Below are 24,801 nucleotides of genomic sequence, written 5' to 3' on the forward strand. Positions count from 1 at the left end.
CACCAATCAAAAAGCGATCAGACTCTTCATTAACCAATGGGTGATTCAGGGCCGTCGGTCAAACAGCCTTTTTCCCACCTCCCATATTTTTAATAATAATAAACAAAAGAATTTTACAATTTTTCAACGCCCTGTGATTTCTCTCCCGGTGTTGCTCCCAGTGTCCCGGAGATTAATCTTCAATTCCCGGAGACTCCAGGGCGATGCTGGAGTGTTGGGATCCCCTACACCAGGCAAGAGGGAAAAGAAATAGCAGCTCACCTCCCCCGCCCCCCCCCCCCCACCCCGCTCAAAACACAGGACCTGACCATCCCATAAACCAGAGAGAAACCCAGGCCCCGACTCTCGCCTGCTGCGAGCCAACACTCTCAATGGGAATTAAAACGCTTTTTGCAATGAATATGCAAAGTTAATCAGGAGAGTGTAATGACAGCCTTGGCACAGATCTCCTCGTCCTCTTACCTGTGAACCTCGGTTGAAGCACCACATCAGCGAGCAGATTCACCACCGTGTCCAGACCCTTCGCCTCCGCGGAAACAGCAAACATTGTCGTGTCCCTGAAACAGGATTGAGAACAAATCTTCACCCCGGCCCCTGGACAGGCTTCAAACTTCCTTCGAAATCACTGAGCGAGTCTGTCGCAATCTCGGACTTTTCAGATTACCAGCCATCGGTCTACAGATCCTCAGCATCGCGAAGAAACCAGCTCACCCCCATTCCCTCCCCCTTTAATCTTCTATCGGACCCTGTACCCACCTTTGCTCACCCCCCAAACCACCCACTCCGTGTTCCAGCATCGCCGACAGTCTCTCCTTACCCAGCCCGGCTCCTCTGCTCTCTCAATAGCCGCACACATGCACTTTCCAGCAGGGACAGCCATCAGGAGCGCGAGCTCTGGCTGATTTCCACCACACCCCCATATTCCCGAACGCAAAAGGCACTGAAGTCAACTATAGTGCCTCCGCCGCCACCCTGAGATCTCCCCGGGATCGCACCTGGTACCCCTCAGTTTGTGCAGCCCCAGTGCAACACCACGCGCGGCACCGAGTGACCTGCTGCTCGAGTCGCTCCCTGCCATTTATGAAAATGGTCACATCAGCGCCAATGTTCCCTTTAATTTCTTTTTGGGTGCACGGCCCACTCAATGTACCGCGCATGCGCGGCGTTTCCTATTTATAAGCCGGAGAACCGGCTGCGCAGGAGCTGCAGAGCGCCGAGCAGTTACGCAGCTGAAAGGGAAGATTGATCAGCGGGAAGATTGATCATCGTGCACCCAGTCCGAGCTCACACGCGGAAGGAGCAAGCGACGAGGTTACAAAGCGCAGCCGTCAATTGGCGCCTCTTTTACCTGGAAGACTGGCAGTCGCAGATCCCCCCGTGTTTTTCCAGCGTGAGGAGAATTTCATCCTTGGAGCCAAACTGTGCTGTGGACTGTTGGCAAAAACACGCAGCCAGTTACCAGCTTAAAGAGCTCCATCTGATCCCAGACACGAAACACTGGATGACCAACACACAACCACCCGCGCCACTGCCGCAGTCCTGAATGGCGTCATTAATCAAGAACATTGAGCCGGAGGAAACAAACTCCCAGCAGTACAGCTAGCAAGCGAGCTCTGGTCAGAGGGACAAGACATGGAGAAAAGGAGGCTGGATTAAAAGCGCAGGAGGAGGCCATTCAGCCCCTCGAGCCTGTTCCGCTATTCAATGAGATCATGGCTGATCTGTGATCTAACTCCATCCACCCGCCTTTGGCCCATATCCCCTCATACCCTTTGGTTAATAAAAATCGATAAATTTCAGATTTTAAATTAATTGATCCAGCACCAATTGCCGTTTGCGGAAGAGAGTTCCAAACTTCGACCACCCTTTGCGTGTAAAAGTGCTTCCTAACTTCACTCCTGATTCCTTATCTGACGAGGGATATATTTGCCTTAAAGGGGGTACAACGAGGGTTCACGAGACTGATTCCTGGGGTGAGAGGGCTGTCCTGTGAGGAGAGATTGAGTAGATTGGGCCGATACTCTCTGGAGTTTAGAAGAATGAGAGGTGATCTCATTGAAACATACAAGATTCTGAGGGGGATTGACAGGGTAGATGCTGAGAGGATGTTTCCCCTGGCTGGAGTGTCTAGAACTAGGGGTCACAGTCTCAGGATAAGGGGTCGGCCATTTAGGACTGAGATGAGGAGGAATTTCTTCACACAGAGGGCGGTGAATCTTTGGAATTCTCTACCCCAGAGGGCTGTGGAGCCTCAGTCATTGAGTATATTCAAGACAGAGATCGATAGATTTTTGGATTCTATGGGGAATCGAGATCTGGGGATCGGGCGGGAAAGTGGAGTTGAGGTCGCTGATCAGCCATGATCTTATTGAATGGCGGAGCGGGCTCGAGGGGCCGCGTGGCGGAGCGGGCTCGAGGGGCCGCGTGGCGGAGCGGGCTCGAGGGGCCGCGTGGCGGAGCGGGCTCGAGGGGCCGCGTGGCGGAGCGGGCTCGAGGGGCCGCGTGGGCTCGAGGGGCCGCGTGGTGGAGTGGGCTCGAGGGGCCGCGTGGGCTCGAGGGGCCGCGTGGGCTCGAGGGGCCGCGTGGGCTCGAGGGGCCGCGTGGCGGAGCGGGCTCGAGGGGCCGCGTGGGCTCGAGGGGCCGCGTGGCGGAGTGGGCTCGAGGGGCCGCCTCCTGCTCCTAATTCTTATGTCCTTATGAAAGGCCTAGCCCTAATTTTTAGACTCTGCCCCCTAGTCCGAGACTCCCCAGCCAGTGGAAATAGTTTCTCTCTCTCGACCCCATCAGTTCACCTTAATAACCTGAAAACTTCGATCACGTCACCCCTTAACCATCTAAATTCCAGGGAATACAACCCTAGTTTGTGTAATCTCTCCTCGCAATTTAACCCCTGGAGTCCGGGTATACCTACACTACAATATCTACTGCTGGGATTTAGCTGCCAGCTTAAAAGAAATTACCCAGGAAAGACTCGGATTCAATCCCTGTCTGTTACTGGGGCAACAGTATTGACATCACCGATCGGGGAGGGGGAAATCAGCCAGCGTCCCCACCCCTGATCACGGTCCAGTGTAACTCCCGCTGCAAAATGCATGTGAGAGCGTGGGGTGTGGGCCGGGCCGTTGTGATACCCCTGGGCCACATTCACTGTCCAGGGTCACACATGGAGATTGGTTACTTAGAATCACAAAGGAGGCCATTCGGCCCATCGTGCCTGTGCCGGCTCTTTGAAAGAGCTCTCCAATTAGTCCCACTCACCCCTGCTCTTCCCCCACAGCCCTGCAAATTTCTCCTTTTCAACTATTTATCCAATTCCCTTTTGAAAGTTACTATTGAATCTGCTTCCACCGCCCTTTCAGGCAGCGCGTTCCAGATCACAACAACTCGCTGCGGAAAAACATTCTCCTCATCTCCTCTTTTTCCAATGATCTTTACTTGGGTGAAGGACTGAAGCTCAGCCAGTGTCAGCAGCTTCAGGAGAGCAGATCTATTTACAATTTAAAAACTGTACTTATGACCCAGCACTTTAAGATTCTGGATAAAACGTGGAATGAGTATTTAGATACTTACAGAAAATGCCAGCTTTTCCAGAAAGTGGGAGATTCCGCTGGGATATTTTACCTCGTGTCTCGATCCAGCATTCACTAAAACTGAAGGACACGACCCTGTTAATAAGACTCACTCCGAGCCAGCGTCCCACCTACTGTAGCAATAATACAGCCCCAAGACACTGGACAGAGGTGAAAGAGATGCCAAGCATTGCCACAAGAGCTGGGGGAGTGAAAAGTAGAATGAGGGAAAGATTCTGGGATGAGATCCAGGGAGTAGGGCCCAGGCAGCTGAAGGCTCTGGCACCAATGATAGGACGGGGGTGGGGGGGGCAGAGGATGAACATGGGGCTGCAGATGAAGCAAAGACACTGGAATGAGGAAAAGAGAAACCAACCGGGAAAAGGGGACGTGATGACCCCCCTCAGAGTGTAGGGACTGGGACAGCGGTGATAAAGCAGTCAGTACCACAGGGTGGCATTGTACGGCTCCGCAGCCGAAATCCCAACACATGGCAACTACTCAATTGAGTGGTAACCTGCGCACATGGACCCCACGCACAAGTCTGTCACAGTGACAGCACAAAAAGTGTCAGACTGCAATACAGTTCTGTAGTGACAATGATGGCGCGGGGAATAGATTGGGTCCCAGTTGACAGTTTGTTCCAATTAAATAGGTTGGGGGGGGACCAGGGGATCGCAATCCCAAGTTATGAAAGAGCTCGATCTAGGTTCGATGTCAGGAGTTGGTTCTTCTTTCCCCAGAGAATAGTGAACCTCTGGAACAGGCTGCCGGCTCGTGCGGTGGACGCCGTTCGCTGAATTCCTTCGTGCGAGAGCTGAACCAGTTTCTAGCTCGGGCGGAGATCAACCTCGTACAAAAGACGTTCATCAGGGCCAGAGCGATCTCCTGGATTAGTTTCCATCGCTGAAGGGGGTCGGAGAGGAATTGTCCAGATTTTCCCCCCTAATTGCCCTGGGTTTGTATCTGTTTTTCTGCCTCTCCCGGGAGATCACATGGTTTCGGGAGGGGTGGGAGCGTTTATATTGTGATGCACAAGACATCACGACTGTTTGGGATAGGCTGGATGGACCAGAGGGCCTTTACCTGACCGCCATTTTTCGTATGGTAATTCTCAGACTGCCCGGTTGTAGTGTCACAGATTAATACGGGGCACAATTCTCACACAGTAAATACCCTGTCCTGATGACAGGCTCCCGGGATTTCTCACTGGTATGAGGCGAATGAGAAGTCTGGAGAGGTTTCAATCTCAGGACAACCTCACGTGACCTCCAGGCACCTGGTTAGAGATCAGCATCGGCACCAGCCAATAGTTTTGAAACCAGTGAACCTGCCACAGAATCATTTCCTCTGGTGTGAAATCCAAACTCGTGGATTTACCAGACCACACCACTTTGGGTCAAACATGACTGAAAATGTCACAAAGAAAGAAAGGCTTGATGGAATACTCTCCACTTGCCTGGATGAGTGCAGCTCCAACAACACCCAAAAAGCTGGACACCATCCAGGACAAAGCAGCCCACTTGATTGGCACCCCATCCACCACCTTAAACATTCACTCCCTCCACCACCGGCGCACCGTGGCTGCAGTGTGTACCATCTACAAGATGGACTGCAGCAACTCACCAAGGCTTCTTCGGGAGCACCTCCCAAACCCGCGATCTCTACCACCTAGAAGGACAAGGGCAGCAGGCGCAGGGGAACACCATCACCTCCAAGCTCCCCTCCAAGTCACACACCATCCCGACTTGGAAATATATCGCCGTTCCTTCATTGTCGCTGGGTCAAAATCCTGGAAAACTCTACCTAACAGCACTGTGGGAGCACCTTCACCACACGGACTGCAGCGGTTTAAGCGACGGCTCACCACCACCTTCTCGAGGGCGATAAATGCCGGTCTCGCTATTGACGCCTCAAAGCATTTCAAAGACTCCTGAAATGCAACCATTTTGCACACAGCAATGCCCCACTGTTCGAAGTGGAGTTCTTATCTGGCCATTTACCACATTGCTGTTTGTGGGATCTTGCTGTACGCAAATTGGCTGCTGCATTTACTGCACTGCAGCAGTGAATGCTCTTCAAAGGTAGTTAATTGGCTGTAAAGCGATTTGGGACGTTCAGAGATCGGGAAAAGCGCTATATAAATGAAAATTTTTCTTACAACTGGTTGCTTCCATTCTGCTGTTTTTAGTGATGTTGATAGAGGGATAAGCCCAATTGACCCAATTGCTCCTCATACATCATTCCTGCCATCCCAGGTATCAGTCTGGTGAATCTTCGCTGCACTCCCTCCATGGCAAGAACATCCTTCCTCAGATAAGGCGACCAAAACTGCACACAATACTCAAGGTGTGGTCTCACCAAGGCCCTGTACAACTGCAGCAAGACATCCTTGTTCCTGTACTCGAACCCTCTCGCTACGAAGGCCAACATACCATTTGCCTTCTTAACCGCCTGCTGCACCTGCATGCTTACCTTCAGCGACTGGTGCACAAGAACACCCAGGTCTCGTTGCACTTCCCCTTCTCCCAATCTATGTTCAGATAATAATCTGCCTTCCTGTTTTTGCCACCAAAGTGGATAACCTCGCATTTATCCACATTATACTGCATCTGCCATGCTTCTGCCCAATCACCCAACCTGTCCAAATCATACTGGAGTTTCTCGGCATCCTCCTCACAGCACACACGCCCACCCAGCTTTGTGTCATCTGCAAACTTGGAGATATTACATCTAGTTCCCTCATCTAGATCATTAATATATATTGTGAATAGCTGGGGTCCTAGGACCGATCCCTGCGGTACCCCACTGGTCACTGCCTGCCACTCGGAAAAAGAGCCGTTTATTCCAACTCTTTGCTTCCTGTCTGCCAACCAGTTCTCTATCCAAGTCAGTACCTTGCCCCCAATCCCATGTGCCTTAACTTTACACGCTAATCTCTTATGTGGGACCTTATCGAAAGCCTTCTGAAAGTCCAAATACACCACATCCACTGGTTCTCCCTTATCTATTCTACCAGTTACATCCTCAAAAAATTCCAGTAGATTAGTCAAGCACGATTTACCTTTTGTAAATCCATGTTGGCTTTGTCCGATCCTGTTGTTTTCCAAGTGCTCTGTTATTACATCTTTTATAATGGACTCTAGCATTTTCCCCACTACCGATGTCAGGCTTACTATAATTCCCCATTTTCTCTCTACCACCTTTTTTGAATAGTGGGGTAACATTAGCTACCCTCCAATCCAGAGTCTAGCGAATTTTAGAAGATGACCAGCAATGTATCTACTATTTCTAGGGCCACTTCCTTAAGTACCCTAGGATGTAGATTATCAGGCCTTGGGGACTTATCGGCCTTCAATCCCGTCAATTTCCCCAATACCATTTCCCTACAAATACTGATTTCTTTCAGTTCCTCCCTCTCATTAGACCTTATGTTCCCTGACATCTCTGGGAGGTTATTTGTGTCCTCCTTTGTGAAGACAGAACCAAAGTATGTATTTAATTGGTCTGCCATTTCTTTGTTCCCCATTATAAATTCCCCTGATTCTGATTGCAAGGGACCGACGCTTGACTTCACCAATCTTCTTCTTTTCACATATCTATAAAAGCTTTTACAGTCAGTTTTTATGTTCTCTGCAAGCTTACTCTCACTCTATTTTCCCCCTCTTAATTAATCCCTTTGTCCTCCTTTGCTGAATCCTAAACTGCTCCCAATCCTCAGGTTTACTGCTTTTTCTGGCCAATTTATATGTCCTCTCCTTGGATCTTATGCTATCCCTAATTTCCCTTGTTAGCCACGGTTGAGTCACCTTTTTTGTTTTATTTTTATGCCATACAGGGATGAACAAATTCTGTAGTTCATCCATGCGATCTTTGAATGTTTGCCATTGCCTATCCACCATCAACCCTTAGAGTAACATTCCCCAATCAATCCTACCCAACTCGCGCCTCATACCATTGTAGTTTCCTTTATTTAAATTCAGGAGCCTAGACTCGGAGTCAACTACTTCACTCTCCATCTTAATGAAGAATTCTATCATATTATGATCGCTCCGACCCAATCTCATTGAAACTTATAAAATTCTAACAGGACTAGACAGACTAGATGCAGGAAGAATGTTCCTGATGGCCGGGGAGTCCAGAACCAGGGGTCACAGTCTAAGGATAAGGGGTAAGCCATTTAGGACAGAGATGAGGAGGAATTACTTCACCCAGAGAGTGGTGAACCTGTGGAATTCTCTACCACAGAAGGCAGTGGAGGCCAATTCGTTAAATATATTCAAGAAGGAGTTAGATATATTTCTTAAGGCTAAAGGGATCAAGGGATATGGGGAGAAGGCAGGGACAGGGTACTGAATTTGGATGATCAGCCATGATCTCATTGAATGGCGGAGCAGGCTCCAGGGGCTGAATGGCCGACTCCTGCTCCTATCTTCTATGTTTCTATAAACATTGGCCAGGACACCGGTGATAACTCCCCTGCTCTTCTTAGAAATAGTAGCCGTGGGATCTTTTACGTCCACTTGAGAGCAGACGGAGCCTCAGTTTAATGTCTCATCTGAAAGACGGCACCTCCGACAGGGCAGCGCTTCCTCAATAAAGAACTTACATTTCTACAGCACCTTTCACCACCTCAGGACGTTCACAACCAATGAAGTACTTTGTGAAGTGTGGTCACTGCTGCAATGTTGGAAACTCAGCAGCCAATTTGCGCAAGGCAAGCTCCCACAAACAGCAGTGTGATAATGACCAGATCATGTGTTTTATTGCGGGGCTGAGATTCTGCAGGCTCCCGGTGACCCCTGACCCCCGCACTCACCCCCCACGGTGCAGAATTGGCCGAACTTGTCCTGCGAGGCGACGCGCAGCCCGTCCCCGAGCACCGTGATCCGCGTCTCGTGCTTGTCGTGGCCGCCGGCCGCGGCGAACAGCGGCTTGGGCAGGTTGGGCAGCGGGGTGGAGAGCGGCACGGCGGGGTACCCGGCGCTCGAGTAGCGCCTGACGCCGACTAGGCCGCACCTGCAACACAGAGAGAGGGAGTTAAATTTCACTGACACCCACCAACAGCCCCCGAGCGGGGCAACGAGAGCCGGCCCGGGGGACAGAGCACAGCAGAGCCCGGGGCCGCCCTCCGCGGCCTTTTACCTGCCCGCTTGGCTCCACCGCCTCAGCCTCGCCATGCGCGCCGCCATCTTGGGTAAGGGCGGGTCAACTTCCGGCCGCCTCCAGAGGGGGCGGGGGAAACCGCTTCCGGGGTCAGAGGCCGGCTCTTGACAACCGTCTGGCAACCGGGCCTGCGGGGCGAGGATGAGCTCCCGGGGATCGCAAGGTGAGGCCGGCCGCGGACAGTGGGCCTCGGGGGATGCGATGGTCCCTGCAGCGGGAGGGCGGGGGCTCTGCCTCTTGCTGGGCCCCAACTTGACCTTTAACCCCCCCCCCCTCATATGAATACCCCTCAGTGGAGCAAGAGTCACTGCCAGGGTCAGTGAGAAATAAGGTCAGGGGTCCCTGGGAGAGTGTCAGTATTTACAGGGGGTCCCCGGGAGTGTGTCAGTATTTACAGGGGGTCCCCGGGAGTGTGTCAGTATTAACAGGGGGTCCCGGGAGTGTGTCAGTATTTACATGGGGTCCCCGGGAGTGTGTCAGTATTTACAGGGGGATCCCCGGGAGTGTGTCAGTATTTACAGGGGGTCCCCGGGAGTGTGTCTGTATTTACAGGGGGTCCCCGGGAGTGTGTCTGTATTTACAGGGGGTCCCCGGGAGTGTGTCAGTATTTACAGGGGGATCCCTGGGAGTGTGTCTGTATTTACAGGGGGTCCCCGGGAGTGTGTCAGTATTTACAGGGGGATCCCCGGGAGTGTGTCTGTATTTACAGGGGGTCCCCGGGAGTGTGTCAGTATTTACAGGGGGTCCCCGGGAGTGTGTCAGTATTTACAGGGGGTCCCCGGGAGTGTGTCAGTATTTACAGGGGGTCCCCGGGAGTGTGTCAGTATTTACAGGGGGTCCCCGGGAGTGTGTCAGTATTTACACGGGGTCCCCGGGAGTGTGTCAGTATTTACAGGGGGGTCCCCGGGAGTGTGTCAGTATTTACAGGGGGGTACCCGGGAGTGTGTCAGTATTTACAGGGGGTCCCCGGGAGTGTGTCAGTATTTACAGGGGGTCCCCGGGAGTGTGTCAGTATTTACAGGGGGTCCCCGGGAGTGTGTCAGTATTTACAGGGGCTCCCCGGGAGTGTGTCAGTATTTACAGGGGGTCCCTGGGAGTGTGTCAGTATTTACAGGGGCTCCCCGGGAGTGTGTCAGTATTTACAGGGAGTCCCCGGGAGTGTGTCAGTATTTACAGGGAGTCCCCGGGAGTGTGTCAGTATTTACAGGGAGTCCCCGGGAGTGTGTCAGTATTTACAGGGGGGTCCCCGGGAGTGTGTCAGTATTTACAGGGGGTCCCCGGGAGTGTGTCAGTATTTACAGGGGGGTCCCCGGGAGTGTGTCAGTATTTACAGGGGGGTCCCCGGGAGTGTGTCAGTATTTACAGGGGGTCCCCCAGAGTGTGTCAGTATTTACAGGGGGTCCCCGGGAGTGTGTCAGTATTTACAGGGGGTCCCCGGGAGTGTGTCAGTATTTACAGGGGGGTCCCCGGGAGTGTGTCAGTATTTACAGGGGGTCCCCCAGAGTGTGTCAGTATTTACAGGGGGCCCCGGGAGTGTGTCAGTATTTACAGGGGGTCCCCGGGAGTGTGTCAGTATTTACAGGGGGGTCCCCGGGAGTGTGTCAGTATTTACAGGGGGTCCCCGGGAATGTGTCAGTATTTACAGGGGGTCCCCGGGAGTGCGTCAGTATTTACAGGGGGTCCCCGGGAGTGTGTCAGTATTTACAGGGGGTCCCCGGGAGTGTCTCAGTATTTACAGGGGGGTCCCCGGGGAGTGTGTCAGTATTTACAGGGAGTCCCCGGGAGTCTGTCAGTATTTACAGGGGGTCCCCGGGAGTGTGTCAGTATTTACAGGGGGTCCCCGGGAGTGTGTCAGTATTTACAGGGGGTCCCCGGGAGTGTGTCAGTATTTACAGGGGGTCCCCGGGAGTGTGTCAGTATTTACAGGGGGTCCCCGGGAATGTGTCAGTATTTACAGGGGGTCCCCGGGAGTGTGTCAGTATTTACAGGGGGTCCCCGGGAGTGTGTCAGTATTTACAGGGGGTCCCCGGGAGTGTGTCAGTATTTACAGGGGGTCCCCGGGAGTGTGTCAGTATTTACAGGGGGTCCCCGGGAGTGTGTCAGTATTTACAGGGGGTCCCCGGGAGTGTGTCAGTATTTACAGGGGGGTCCCCGGGAGTGTGTCAGTATTTACAGGGGGGTACCCGGGAGTGTGTCAGTATTTACAGGGGGTCCCCGGGAGTGTGTCAGTATTTACAGGGGGTCCCCGGGAGTGTGTCAGTATTTACAGGGGGTCCCCGGGAGTGTGTCAGTATTTACAGGGGGTCCCCGGGAGTGTGTCAGTATTTACAGGGGCTCCCCGGGAGTGTGTCAGTATTTACAGGGGGTCCCCGGGAGTGTGTCAGTATTTACAGGGGCTCCCCGGGAGTGTGTCAGTATTTACAGGGAGTCCCCGGGAGTGTGTCAGTATTTACAGGGAGTCCCCGGGAGTGTGTCAGTATTTACAGGGAGTCCCCGGGAGTGTGTCAGTATTTACAGGGGGTCCCCGGGAGTGTGTCAGTATTTACAGGGGGTCCCCGGGAGTGTGTCAGTATTTACAGGGGGTCTCCGGGAGTGTGTCAGTATTTACAGGGGGTCTCCGGGAGTGTGTCAGTATTTACAGGGGGTCCCCGGGAGTGTGTCAGTATTTACAGGGGGTCCCCGGGAGTGTGTCAGTATTTACAGGGGGTCCCCGGGAGTGTGTCAGTATTTACAGGGGGGTCCCCGGGGAGTGTGTCAGTATTTACAGGGGGTCCCCGGGAGTGTGTCAGTATTTACAGGGGGTCCCCCAGAGTGTGTCAGTATTTACAGCGGGTCCCTGGGAGTGTGTCAGTATTTACAGGGGGTCCCAGGGAGTGTGTCAGTGTTTACAGGGGGTCCCAGGGAGTGTGTCAGTATTTACTGGGGGTCCCCGGGAATGTGTCAGTATTTACAGGGGGGTCCCCGGGAGTGTGTCAGTATTTACAGGGGGTCCCCGGGAGTGTGTCAGTATTTACAGGGGGGTCCCCGGGAGTGTGTCAGTATTTACAGGGGGGTCCCCGGGAGTGTGTCAGTATTTACAGGGGGGTCCCCGGGAGTGTGTCAGTATTTACAGGGGGGTCCCCGGGAGTGTGTCAGTATTTACAGGTGGTCCCCGGGAGTGTGTCAGTATTTACAGGGGGGTCCCCGGGAGTGTGTCAGTATTTACAGGGGGGTCCCCGGGAGTGTGTCAGTATTTACAGGGGGTCCCCCAGAGTGTGTCAGTATTTACAGGGGGTCCCCGGGAGTGTGTCAGTATTTACAGGGGGTCCCCGGGAGTGTGTCAGTATTTACAGGGGGTCCCCGGGAGTGTGTCAGTATTTACAGGGGGGTCCCCGGGAGTGTGTCAGTATTTACAGGGGGTCCCCCAGAGTGTGTCAGTATTTACAGGGGGCCCCGGGAGCGTGTCAGTATTTACAGGGGCTCCCTGGGAGTGTGTCAGTATTTACAGGGAGTCCCCGGGAGTGTGTCAGTATTTACAGGGGGTCCCCGGGAGTGTATCAGTATTTACAGGGGGTCCCCGGGAGTGTGTCAGTATTTACAGGGGGTCCCCGGGAGTGTGTCAGTGTTTACAGGGGGTCCCCGGGAGTGTGTCAGTATTTACAGGGAGTCCCCGGGAGTGTGTCAGTATTTACAGGGGGTCCCCGGGAGTGTGTCAGTATTTACAGGGAGTCCCCGGGAGTGTGTCAGTATTTACAGGGGGCCCCGGGAGTGTGTCTGTATTTACAGGGGGTCCCCGGGAGTGTGTCAGTATTTGCAGGGGTCCCCGGGAGTGTGTCAGTATTTACAGGGGGCCCCGGGAGTGTGTCACTATTTACAGGGGGTCCCCGGGAGTGTGTCAGTATTTACAGGGGGTCCCCGGGAGTGTGTCAGTATTTACAGGGGGTCCCCGGGAGTGTGTCAGTATTTACAGGGGGTCCCCGGGAGTGTGTCAGTATTTACAGGGGGTCCCCGGGAGTGTGTCAGTATTTACAGGGGGTCCCCGGCAGTGTGTCAGTATTTACAGGGGGTCCCCGGGAGTGTGTCAGTATTTCCAGGGGGTCCCCGGGAGTGTGTCAGTATTTACAGGGGGTCCCCGGGAATGTGTCAGTATTTACAGGGGGTCCCCGGGAGTGCGTCAGTATTTACAGGGGGTCCCCGGGAGTGTGTCAGTATTTACAGGGGGTCCCCGGGAGTGTGTCAGTATTTACAGGGGGTCTCCGGGAGTGTGTCAGTATTTACAGGGGGTCTCCGGGAGTGTGTCAGTATTTACAGGGGGTCCCCGGGAGTGTGTCAGTATTTACAGGGGGGTCCCCGGGGAGTGTGTCAGTATTTACAGGGGGTCCCCGGGAGTGTGTCAGTATTTACAGGGGGTCCCCGGGAGTGTGTCAGTATTTACAGGGGGTCCCCCAGAGTGTGTCAGTATTTACAGGGGGCCCCGGGAGTGTGTCAGTATTTACAGGGGCTCCCTGGGAGTGTGTCAGTATTTACAGGGAGTCCCCGGGAGTGTGTCAGTATTTACAGGGGGTCCCCGGGAGTGTATCAGTATTTACAGGGGGTCCCCGGGAGTGTGTCAGTATTTACAGGGGGGGTCCCCGGAATGTGTCAGTATTTACAGGGGGTCCCCGGGAGTGTGTCAGTATTTACAGGGGGGTCCCCGGGAGTGTGTCAGTATTTACAGGGGGTCCCCGGGAGTGTGTCAGTATTTACAGGGGGTTCCCGGGAGTGTGTCAGTATTTACAGGGGGTCCCCGGGAGTGTGTCAGTATTTACAGGGGGTCCCCGGGAGTGTGTCAGTATTTACAGGGGGTCCCCGGGAGTGTGTCAGTATTTACACGGGGTCCCCGGGAGTGTGTCAGTATTTACAGGGGGTCCCCGGGAGTGTGTCAGTATTTACAGGGGGTCCCCGGGAGTGTGTCAGTATTTACACGGGGTCCCCGGGAGTGTGTCAGTATTTACAGGGGGTCCCCGGGAGTGTGTCAGTATTTACAGGGGGTCCCCGGGAGTGTGTCAGTATTTACAGGGGGTCCCCGGGAGTGTGTCAGTATTTACAGGGGGTCCCCGGGAGTGTGTCAGTATTTACAGGGGGTCCCCGGGAGTGTGTCAGTATTTACAGGGGATCCCCGGGAGTGTGTCAGTATTTACAGGGGGTCGCCGGGAGTCCGTCTGTATTTACAGGGGGTCCCCGGGAGTGTGTCAGTATTTACAGGGGGTCCGCGGGAGTGTGTCAGTATTTACAGGGGGTCCCCGGGAGTGTGTCAGTATTTACAGGGGGTTCCCGGGAGTGTGTCAGTATTTACAGGGGGTCCCCGGGAGTGTGTCAGTATTTACAGGGGGTCCCCGGGAGTGTGTCAGTATTTACTGGGGGTCCCCGGGAGTGTGTCAGTATTTACAGGGGGGTCCCCGGGAGTGTGTCAGTATTTACAGGGGGTCCCCGGGAGTGTGTCAGTATTTACAGGGGGTCCCCGGGAGTGTGTCAGTATTTACAGGGGGTCCCCGGGAGTGTGTCAGTATTTACAGGGGGTCCCCGGGAGTGTGTCAGTATTTACAGGGGGTCCCCGGGAGTGTGTCAGTATTTACAGGGGGTCCCCGGGAGTGTGTCGATATGTGGTGGGAGACCCCAATCCAGAAATGTTTGAACAGAAAGAAAGAAAGAACTTGCATTGATATAGCATCTTTCACAACCTCAGGTTATCCTAAAGCGATTTACAGCCAATTAAATTTTTTTTTTGAAGTGTAGTCACAATTACTGTAATGTACGAAACACGGGAACCAATTTGCACAGCAAGATCCCACAAACAGAAATGTGACAATGACCAGATCAGCTGTTTTTTGCTGATGTTGCTTGAGGGATAAATATTGGTCAGGAAACTGAACAGAACTCCCTGCTCTTCTTAGAAATAGTGCCGTAGGATCTTTTTCGTTCACCTGAGAGGGCAGACGGGGACTCGGTTTAACAACTCATCCGAAAGACAGCATCTCCGACAGTGCAGCACTCCCTCAGTACTGCCCCTCCGACAGTGCAGCACTCCCTCAGCACTGCCCCTCCGACAGTGCGGCGCTCCCTCAGTACTGCCCCTCCGACAGTGCAGCGCTCCCTCAGTACTGCCCCTCCGACAGTGCGGCGCTCCCTCAGTACTGCCCCTCCGACAGTGCGGCGCTCCCTCAGTACTGCCCCTCCGACAGTGCGGCGCTCCCTCAGTACTGCCCCTCCGACAGTGCGGCGCTCCCTCAGTACTGCCCCTCCGACAGTGCGGCGCTCCCTCAGTGCTGCCCCTGCGACAGTGCGGCGCTCCCTCAGTACTGCCCCTCCGACAGTGCGGCGCTCCCTCAGTACTGCCCCTCCGACAGTGCGGCGCTCCCTCTGTACTGCCCCTCCGACAGTGCGGCGCTCCCTCAGTACTGCCCCTCCGACAGTGCGGCGCTCCCTCAGTACTGCCCCTCCGACAGTGCGGCGCTCCCTCAGTACTGCCCCTCCGACAGTGCGGCGCTCCCTCAGTACTGCCCCTCCGACAGTGCGGCGCTCCCTCAGTACTGCCCTCCGACAGTGCGGCGCTCCCTCAGTACTGCCCCTCCGACAGTGCGGCGCTCCCTCAGTACTGCCCTCCGACAGTGCGGCGCTCCCTCAGTACTGCCCCTCCGACAGTGCAACACTTCCTGAGTACTGAACTGGGCGGGTCAGCCTGGATTTGGGGCTTACGTCTCTGGAGATGGGCTCGAACCCACGACCTTCTGACTGAGAGGTGAGAGTGCTGTCCATTGAGCCATGGCTGACACTGTAGTAAATAGCACAGGGCTATTTGTCATGGGGAGTGGGCAGGGAACCCATCGTCCACTCAGGCACTTGCCAGCATGAGCCAGTGGACCGTGGCTGGAGCAGGAGCCCAGGCTGATTTTTCCCCTCCCTATCCCAGGGGTCTGAGGCCAGGTCTAGCAATCCAACGCTGCCCCGACCAGGATCCGCTCATTCAGCACCATTTCACGATACGTTTATGGAGCAGTGTCATTTAATTTTCTTTTACTGCATCCAGGTGAAGAGGAAGAGGACGCTGATGAAGCCAATCCCTTCTCCTTTAAGGAGTTTGTCAAGATCAAAAGTCGATCAACAGCAAACGGGAAAGAGCTGAAAAACAAGACACGTCAGGAGCCGAAGGTGCTGAACAGCCCACACGCTCAGAGCAACGACGTACACTTATACAGTGCCTTTAACATAGTCAAAAACATGATGCCAAGAGGTTGTTTCCCCCTGGCTGGAGAGTCTAGAACCAGGGGTCAGTCTCAGGATAAGGGGTCGGCCATTTAGGACTGAGATGAGGAGGAATTTCTTCACTCAGAGGGTTGTGAAGCTTTGGAATTCTCTCCCCCAGAGGCTGTGGAGGCTGAGTCATTGAGTATATTCAAGGCTGAGATCGATAGATTTTTAGACTCTCGGGGAATCGAGGGATATAGAGATCAGGCGGGAAAGTGGAATTGAATGGCGGAGGAGGCTCGAGGGGCCGAATGGCCTACTCCTCTTATTTCTTGTGTTCTTCTGTCCCAATGCGCTTCACAGGAGCGATTATCAAGCAAAACTTGACAACGAGCCACATGGGGAGATATTAGGACAGGTGGGTCGGTTTTAAGGAACGATTTAAAGGAGGACAGAGAGGCGGAGAGGTTTAGGGAGGGAATTCCAGAGCTCGGGGCCCCGGCAGCTGAAGGTCCGGCCGCCAATGGTGGAGCGATGGAAATCGGGGATGGTCGAGGCCAGAATTGGAGGAGCGCAGAGATCTCACCGTGGGGGTGGGCAGGGGAGTGCAGGGGGTAGCTGTTGTAGGGCTTGAGGAGGTTCAGCAGTAACTTTCAAAAGGGAATTGGAGAAATACTTGAAAAAGATATTTGCGAGGCTCTGGGCAAAGAGCGGGGGAGTGGGACTAATTGGAGAGCTCGACCAAAGAGCCGGCACAGGCATGATGGGCCGAATGGCCTCCTGTGCGGTAAATTCTATGATTCTAACTAGTCGTACTGTAATTATTGAAGTTGATGCCCCTGTATTGGTCGTCGAACTGATCTACAACGCTAACCATTTTAGTTTTTTAATCAATAGACGCAAATCCTCGGGAATGTGACTGATTCTATGTGACCGCTTTTATTTTCTGCAAGTTCCGCTTTTGGTGTTTTTTCACTTGCCTGTCCATCCCTTTTCCCCGCAGAACTCCACAGGAATTCCCTTTGATGTGGGTGTGACTACCCCCAAAGGACTGAGCCTGAGTCTGAATTTTCCGGAGCGCTATTTCCCAGATCCGACGGCCCACAGTCCTTCGCTGGATGAGGAGGATGACGACTGGAGTGAAACCTACCAACCCGCCGTTATCGAGGCCGCTCACGAGTTCAGCTTCTCTGACTCGCTTCACGGGGTGTCCTACGCTCCGCTGACCCTGAGCCCCGCCGAGCTTCCGCAGGACAGCGGCCAGTATGCATCGTCTGAGTGGCAAGTGGACGAGGAGGAGGAGGAGGAGGGAGAGGAGGAGGAGGATTATATCGAAGGGGACACGGCCTCACAACTCGGGCCCCCTTGCAACGAGCATGACCCTCCGACGGATCATTTCGACTTGGTCGGGGAAGTCCTCTATCAAAGTCAGCTCTTGAGCAATGAGAAGGTAAGTTCAAGCAAAAGCAAAATACTGCGGATGCTGGAAATATGAATTAAAAACAGAAAACGCTGGACAGCACTCGGCCGGTCGGGCAGCATCTGTGCAGAGAGAGAAACCGAGTCAACGTTTCAGCTCGATGATCTTCCGTCAGAACTGGAAGAAGTTCGAGAGTTGAAAGTTTTTAAGCAAGTACAGAGGCAGGGAAAGCGGGGGGTGGAAGTAAAGAAGTAAAGAACAAAAGGGACGGTCTGTGGGAGGGTGGAGGGCAGGAGAGATGAAATGGCCATGGTGCAAGGCGAGAGGGGATAGTCAGGGGACAATAAAGAAACAAAAGATAGGTCCAGAGGAGGTGTAACTGGTTATAGCAGAACCACTACAACAACAGCAACATGCATTTATATAGCACCTTTAACACAGCAAAACGTCCCAAGGCGCTTCACAGGACAATATCAGACAGAATTTGACACCGAGCCACATAAGGAGATATCAGGACAGGTGACCAAAAGCTCGGTCAAAGAGGTCGGTTTTAAGGAGCGTCTTAAAGGAGGAGAGAGAGGCGGAGAGGTTTAGGGAGGGAATTCCAGAGCTCGGGGCCCCGGCAGCTGAAGGCACGGCCGCCATTGGTGGAGATTATAATCGGGATGCTCAAGAGGCCGGAATTGGAGGAGCGCAGAGATCTCGGGAGGTTGTGGGGCTGGAGGAGGTTACAGAGATAGGGAGAGGCGAGGCCGTGGAGGGATTTGAACACCTGGATGAGAATTTTAAAATCGAGGCGTTGCCGGACCGGGAGCCAGTGTAGGTCAGTGAGCACAGGGGGTGATGGGTGAACGGGACTGGGTGCGAGTTAGGACACGGGGCAGTGAGCACAGGGGGTGAGTTAGGACACGGGGCAGTGAGCACAGGGGGTGATGGGTGAACGGGACTGGGTGCGAGTTAGGACACGGGGCGGTGAGCACAGGGGGTGATGGGTGAACGGGACTGGGTGCGAGTTAGGACACGGGGCGGTGAGCACAGGGGGTAATGGGTGAACGGGACTGGGTGCGAGTTAGGACACGGGGCAGTGAGCACAGGGGGTGTTGGTGAACGGGACTGAGTGTGAGTTAGAACACGGGGCAGTGAGCACAGGGGGTGATGGGTGAACGGGACTGGGTGTGAGTTAGGACACGGGGCAGTGAGCACGGGATGATGGGTGAACGGGACTGGGTGTGAGTTAGGACACGGGGCAGTGAGCACAGGGGGGTGATGGGTGAACAGGACTGGGTGTGAGTTAGGACACGGGGCAGTGAGCACAGGGGGTGATGGGTGAACGGGACTGGGTGTGAGTTAGGACACGGGGCAGTGAGCACGGTGGGTGATGGTTGAACAGGACTGGGTGCGAGTTAGCACACGGGGCAGTGAGCACAGGGGGTGATGGGTGAACGGGACTGGGTGTGAGTTAGGACACGGGGCAGTGAGCACAGGGGGTGATGGGTGAACGGGACTGGGTGTGAGTTAGGACACGGGGCAGTGAGCACAGGGGGTGATGGGTGAACGGGACTCGGTGTGAGTTAGGACACGGGGCAGTGAGCACGGGGTGAGTTAGGACACGGGGCAGTGAGCACAGGGGGTGATGGGTGAACGGGACTGGGTGTGAGGACATGGGGCAGTGAGCACAGGGGGTGATGGGTGAACGGGACTGGGTGTGAGTTAGGACACGGGGCAGTGAGCACAGGGTGAGGGGTAAACGGGACTCGGTGTGAGTTAGGACACGGGGCAGTGAGCACGGGGTGAGGGGTGAACGGGACTCGGTGTGAGTTAGGACACGGGGCAGTGAGCACGGGGTGAGTTAGGACACGGGGCAGGGGGTGATGGGTGAACGGGACTGGGTGTGAGTTAGGACACGGGGCAGTGAGCACAGGGAGTGATGGGTGAACCGGACTGGGTGTGAGTTAGGACACGGGGCAGTGAGCACAGGGGGTGATGGGTGAACGGCACTGGGTGTGAGTTAGGACACGGGGCAGTGAGCACAGGGGGTGATGGGTGAACGGGACTGGGTGTGAGTTAGGACACGGGGCAGTGAGCACAGGGGGTGATGGGTGAACGGGACTGGGTGTGAGTTAGGACACGGGGCAGTGAGCACAGGGGGTGATGGGTGAACGGGACTGGGTGTGAGTTAGGACACGGGGCAGTGAGCACAGGGAGTGATGGGTGAACCGGACTGGGTGTGAGTTAGGACACGGGGCAGTGAGCACAGGGGGTGATGGGTGAACGGCACTGGGTGTGAGTTAGGACACGGGGCAGTGAGCACAGGGGGTGATGGGTGAACGGGACTGGGTGTGAGTTAGGACACGGGGCAGTGAGCACAGGGGGTGATGGGTGAACGGCACTGGGTGTGAGTTAGGACACGGGGCAGTGAGCACAGGGGGTGATGGGTGAACGGGACTGGGTGTGAGTTAGGACACGGGGCAGTGAGCACGGGCTGATGGGTGAACGGGACTGGGTGTGAGTTAGGACACGGGGCAGTGAGCACGGGGTGAACGGGACTGGGTGTGAGTTAGGACACGGGGCAGTGAGCACGGGGTGAACGGGACTGGGTGTGAGTTAGGACACGGGGCAGTGAGCACAGGGGGTGATGGGTGAACGGAACTGGGTGTGAGTTAGGACACAGGGCAGTGAGCACAGGGGGTGATGGGTGAACGGGACTGGGTGTGTGTTAGGACACGGGGCAGTGAGCACAGGGGGTGATGGGTGAACGGGACTGGGTGTGAGTTAGGACACGGGGCAGTGAGCACAGGGGGTCATGGGTGAACGGGACTGGGTGTGAGTTAGGACACGGGGCAGTGAGCACAGGGGGTGATGGGTGAACGGGATTGGGTGTGAGTTAGGACACGGGGCAGTGAGCACAGGGGGTGATGGGTGAACGGGACTGGGTGTGAGTTAGGACACGGGGCAGTGAGCACAGGGGGTGATGGGTGAACGGGACTGGGTGCGAGTTAGGACACGGGGCAGTGAGCACAGGGGGTGATGGGTGAACGGGACTGGGTGTGAGTTAGGACACGGGGCAGTGAGCACAGGGGGTGATGGGTGAACGGGACTGGGTGTGAGTTAGGACACGGGGCAGTGAGCACGGGGTGATGGGTGAACGGGACTGGATGCGAGTTAGGACACGGGGCAGTGAGCACGGGGTGATGGGTGAACGGGACTGGGTGTGAGTTAGGACACGGGGCAGTGAGCACGGGGTGATGGGTGAACGGGACTGGGTGTGAGTTAGGACACGGGGCAGTGAGCGCAGGGAGTGATGGGTGAACGGGACTGGGTGTGAGTTAGGACACGGGGCAGTGAGCACAGGGGGTGATGGGTGAACGGGACTGGGTGTGATTTAGGACACGGAGCAGTGAGCACAGGGGTGAGGGGTGAACGGGACTGGGGGCGAGTTAGGACACGGGGCAGTGAGCACAGGGGGTGATGGGTGAACGGGACTGGGTGTGAGTTAGGACACGGGGCAGTGAGCACAGGGGGTGATGGGTGAACGGGACTGGGTGTGAGTTAGGACACGGGGCAGTGAGCACAGGGGGTGATGGGTGAACGGGACTGGGTGCGAGTTAGGACACGGGGCAGTGAGCACAGGGGGTGATGGGTGAACGGGACTGGGTGTGAGTTAGGACACGGGGCAGTGAGCACAGGGGGTGATGGGTGAACGGGACTGGGTGTGAGTTAGGACACGGGGCAGTGAGCACAGGGGGTGATGGGTGAACGGGACTGGGTGTGAGTTAGGACACGGGGCAGTGAGCACGGGGTGATGGGTGAACGGGACTGGGTGTGAGTTAGGACACGGGGCAGTGAGCACGGGGTGATGGGTGAACGGGACTGGGTGTGAGTTCGGACACGGGGCAGTGAGCACGGGGTGATGGGTGAACGGGGCTCGGTGTGAGTTAGGACACGGGGCAGTGAGCACAGAGGGTGATGGGTGAACGGGACTGGGTGTGAGTTAGGACACGGGGCAGTGAGCACAGGGGGTGATGGGTGAACGGGACTGGGTGTGAGTTAGGACACGGGGCAGTGAGCACAGGGGGTGATGGGTGAACGGGGCTCGGTGTGAGTTAGGACACGGGCAGTGAGCACAGGGGGTGATGGGTGAACGGGACTGGGTGTGAGTTAGGACACGGGGCAGTGAGCACAGGGGGTGAGGGGTGAACGGGACTGGGTGTGAGTTAGGACACGGGGCAGTGAGCACGGGGTGAGGGGTGAACGGGACTGGGTGTGAGTTAGGACACGGGGCAGTGAGCACGGGGTGATGGGTGAACGGGACTGGGTGTGAGTTAGGACACGGGGCAGTGAGCACAGGGGGTGATGGGTGAACGGGGCTTGGTGTGAGTTAGGACACGGGGCAGTGAGCACAGGGGGTGAAGGGTGAACGGGACTGGGTGTGAGTTAGGACACGGGGCAGTGAGCACAGGGGGTGATGGGTGAACGGGACTGGGTGTGAGTTAGGACACGGGGCAGTGAGCACAGGGGGTGAAGGGTGAACGGGACTGGGTGTGAGTTAGGACACGGGGCAGTGAGCACAGGGTGATGGGTGAACGGGACTGGGTGTGAGTTAGGACACGGGGCAGTGAGCACAGGGGGTGATGGGTGAACGGGACTGGGTGTGAGTTAGGACACGGGGCAGTGAGCACAGGGGGTGATGGGTGAACGGGACTGGGTGTGAGTTAGGACACGGGGCAGTGAGCACAGGGGGTGATGGGTGAACGGGACTGGGTGTGAGTTAGGACACGGGGCAGTGAGCACAGAGGGTGATGGGTGAACGGGACTGGGTGTGAGTTAGGACACGGGGCAGTGAGCACAGGGGGTGATGGGTGAACGGGACTGGGTGTGAGTTAGGACACGGGGCAGTGAGCACAGGGGGTGATGGGTGAACGGGGCTCGGTGTGAGTTAGGACACGGGCAGTGAGCACAGGGGGTGATGGGTGAACGGGACTGGGTGTGAGTTAGGACACGGGGCAGTGAGCACAGGGGTTGATGGGTGAACGGGACTGGGTGTGAGTTAGGACACGGGGCAGTGAGCACGGGGGGTGATGGGTGAACGGGAGTCGGTGCGAGTTAGGACACGGGGCAGTGAGCACAGGGGGTGATGGGTGAACAGGACTGGGTGTGAGTTAGGACACGGGGCAGTGAGCACAGGGGGGGATGGGTGAACGGGACTGGGTGTGAGTTAGGACACGGGGCAGTGAGCACAGGGGGTGAGGGGTGAACGGGACTGGGTGTGAGTTAGGACACGGGCAGTGAGCACAGGGGGTGATGGGTGAACGGGACTGGGTGTGAGTTAGGACACGGGGCAGTGAGCACAGGGGGTGATGGGTGAACGGGACTGGGTGTGAGTTAGGACACGGGGCAGTGAGCACAGGGGGTGATGGGTGAACGGGACTGGGTGTGAGTTAGGACACGGGGCAGTGAGCACAGGGGGGGATGGGTGAACGGGACTGGGTGTGAGTTAGGACACGGGGCAGTGAGCACAGGGGGTGATGGGTGAACGGCACTGGGTGTGAGTTAGGACACGGGGCAGTGAGCACAGGGGGTGATGGGTGAACGGGACTGGGTGTGAGTTAGGACACGGGGCAGTGAGCACAGGGGGTGATGGGTGAACGGCACTGGGTGTGAGTTAGGACACGGGGCAGTGAGCACAGGGGGTGATGGGTGAACGGGACTGGGTGTGAGTTAGGACACGGGGCAGTGAGCACGGGCTGATGGGTGAACGGGACTGGGTGTGAGTTAGGACACGGGGCAGTGAGCACGGGGTGAACGGGACTGGGTGTGAGTTAGGACACGGGGCAGTGAGCACGGGGTGATGGGTGAACGGAACTGGGTGTGAGTTAGGACACAGGGCAGTGAGCACAGGGGGTGATGGGTGAACGGGACTGGGTGTGTGTTAGGACACGGGGCAGTGAGCACAGGGGGTGATGGGTGAACGGGACTGGGTGTGAGTTAGGACACGATGCAGTGAGCACAGGGGGTCATGGGTGAACGGGACTGGGTGTGAGTTAGGACACGGGGCAGTGAGCACAGGGGGTGATGGGTGAACGGGATTGGGTGTGAGTTAGGACACGGGGCAGTGAGCACAGGGGGTGATGGGTGAACGGGACTGGGTGTGAGTTAGGACACGGGGCAGTGAGCACGGGGGGTGATGGGTGAACGGGACTGGGTGCGAGTTAGGACACGGGGCAGTGAGCACAGGGGGTGATGGGTGAACGGGACTGGGTGTGAGTTAGGACACGGGGCAGTGAGCACGGGGTGATGGGTGAACGGGACTGGGTGTGAGTTAGGACACGGGGCAGTGAGCACGGGGTGATGGGTGAACGGGACTGGATGCGAGTTAGGACACGGGGCAGTGAGCACGGGGTGATGGGTGAACGGGACTGGGTGTGAGTTAGGACACGGGGCAGTGAGCACGGGGTGATGGGTGAACGGGACTGGGTGTGAGTTAGGACACGGGGCAGTGAGCGCAGGGAGTGATGGGTGAACGGGACTGGGTGTGAGTTAGGACACGGGGCAGTGAGCACAGGGGGTGATGGGTGAACGGGACTGGGTGTGATTTAGGACACGGAGCAGTGAGCACAGGGGTGAGGGGTGAACGGGACTGGGGGCGAGTTAGGACACGGGGCAGTGAGCACAGGGGGTGATGGGTGAACGGGACTGGGTGTGAGTTAGGACACGGGGCAGTGAGCACAGGGGGTGATGGGTGAACGGGACTGGGTGTGAGTTAGGACACGGGGCAGTGAGCACGGGGTGATGGGTGAACGGGACTGGGTGCGAGTTAGGACACGGGGCAGTGAGCACAGGGGGTGATGGGTGAACGGGACTGGGTGTGAGTTAGGACACGGGGCAGTGAGCACAGGGGGTGATGGGTGAACGGGACTGGGTGTGAGTTAGGACACGGGGCAGTGAGCACAGGGGGTGATGGGTGAACGGGACTGGGTGTGAGTTAGGACACGGGGCAGTGAGCACGGGGTGATGGGTGAACGGGACTGGGTGTGAGTTAGGACACGGGGCAGTGAGCACGGGGTGATGGGTGAACGGGACTGGGTGTGAGTTAGGACACGGGGCAGTGAGCACAGGGGGTGATGGGTGAACGGGGCTCGGTGTGAGTTAGGACACGGGGCAGTGAGCACAGAGGGTGATGGGTGAACGGGACTGGGTGTGAGTTAGGACACGGGGCAGTGAGCACAGGGGGTGATGGGTGAACGGGACTGGGTGTGAGTTAGGACACGGGGCAGTGAGCACAGGGGGTGATGGGTGAACGGGGCTCGGTGTGAGTTAGGACACGGGCAGTGAGCACAGGGGGTGATGGGTGAACGGGACTGGGTGTGAGTTAGGACACGGGGCAGTGAGCACGGGGTGAGGGGTGAACGGGACTGGGTGTGAGTTAGGACACGGGGCAGTGAG

The 24,801-nt window shown here is 56.2% G+C and overlaps 2 protein-coding genes across 3 annotated transcripts in view; one reads left to right on the forward strand and one right to left on the reverse strand.

Moving 5' to 3' along the window:
• The window catches only part of pmpca (peptidase, mitochondrial processing subunit alpha), a 65,379-nt gene extending 56,598 nt beyond the window's left edge, over positions 1-8,781 (reverse strand). For both annotated transcript variants that reach the window (XM_085965236.1, XM_085965235.1), the window contains exons 1-5: positions 8,715-8,781; positions 8,389-8,588; positions 3,571-3,650; positions 1,349-1,431; positions 463-557 (exon numbers count right to left, since the gene is read on the reverse strand). In XM_085965236.1, the coding sequence (XP_085821362.1) occupies positions 463-557; positions 1,349-1,431; positions 3,571-3,650; positions 8,389-8,588; positions 8,715-8,761 (505 nt within the window). In that variant the 5' untranslated portion in view covers positions 8,762-8,781. The remainder of the gene's footprint in view (positions 1-462; positions 558-1,348; positions 1,432-3,570; positions 3,651-8,388; positions 8,589-8,714) is intronic.
• Positions 8,782-8,788: 7 nt separating this feature from the next.
• On the forward strand, positions 8,789-17,545 carry LOC147101571 (endosome-associated-trafficking regulator 1-like). The gene is made up of 3 exons (XM_085965239.1): positions 8,789-8,898; positions 15,781-15,902; positions 16,942-17,545. The coding sequence occupies exons 1-3, from the start codon at positions 8,877-8,879 to the stop codon at positions 17,431-17,433; spliced, it is 636 nt and encodes a 211-aa protein (XP_085821365.1). The 5' UTR covers positions 8,789-8,876; the 3' UTR covers positions 17,434-17,545.
• The last annotated feature ends 7,256 nt before the right edge of the window (positions 17,546-24,801 follow it).

Source organism: Somniosus microcephalus, chromosome 23, assembly GCF_052327205.1.
Source record: "Somniosus microcephalus isolate GS21.2 chromosome 23, FLI_Smic_1.0, whole genome shotgun sequence".
NCBI classification, from domain to species: domain Eukaryota; kingdom Metazoa; phylum Chordata; class Chondrichthyes; order Squaliformes; family Somniosidae; genus Somniosus; species Somniosus microcephalus.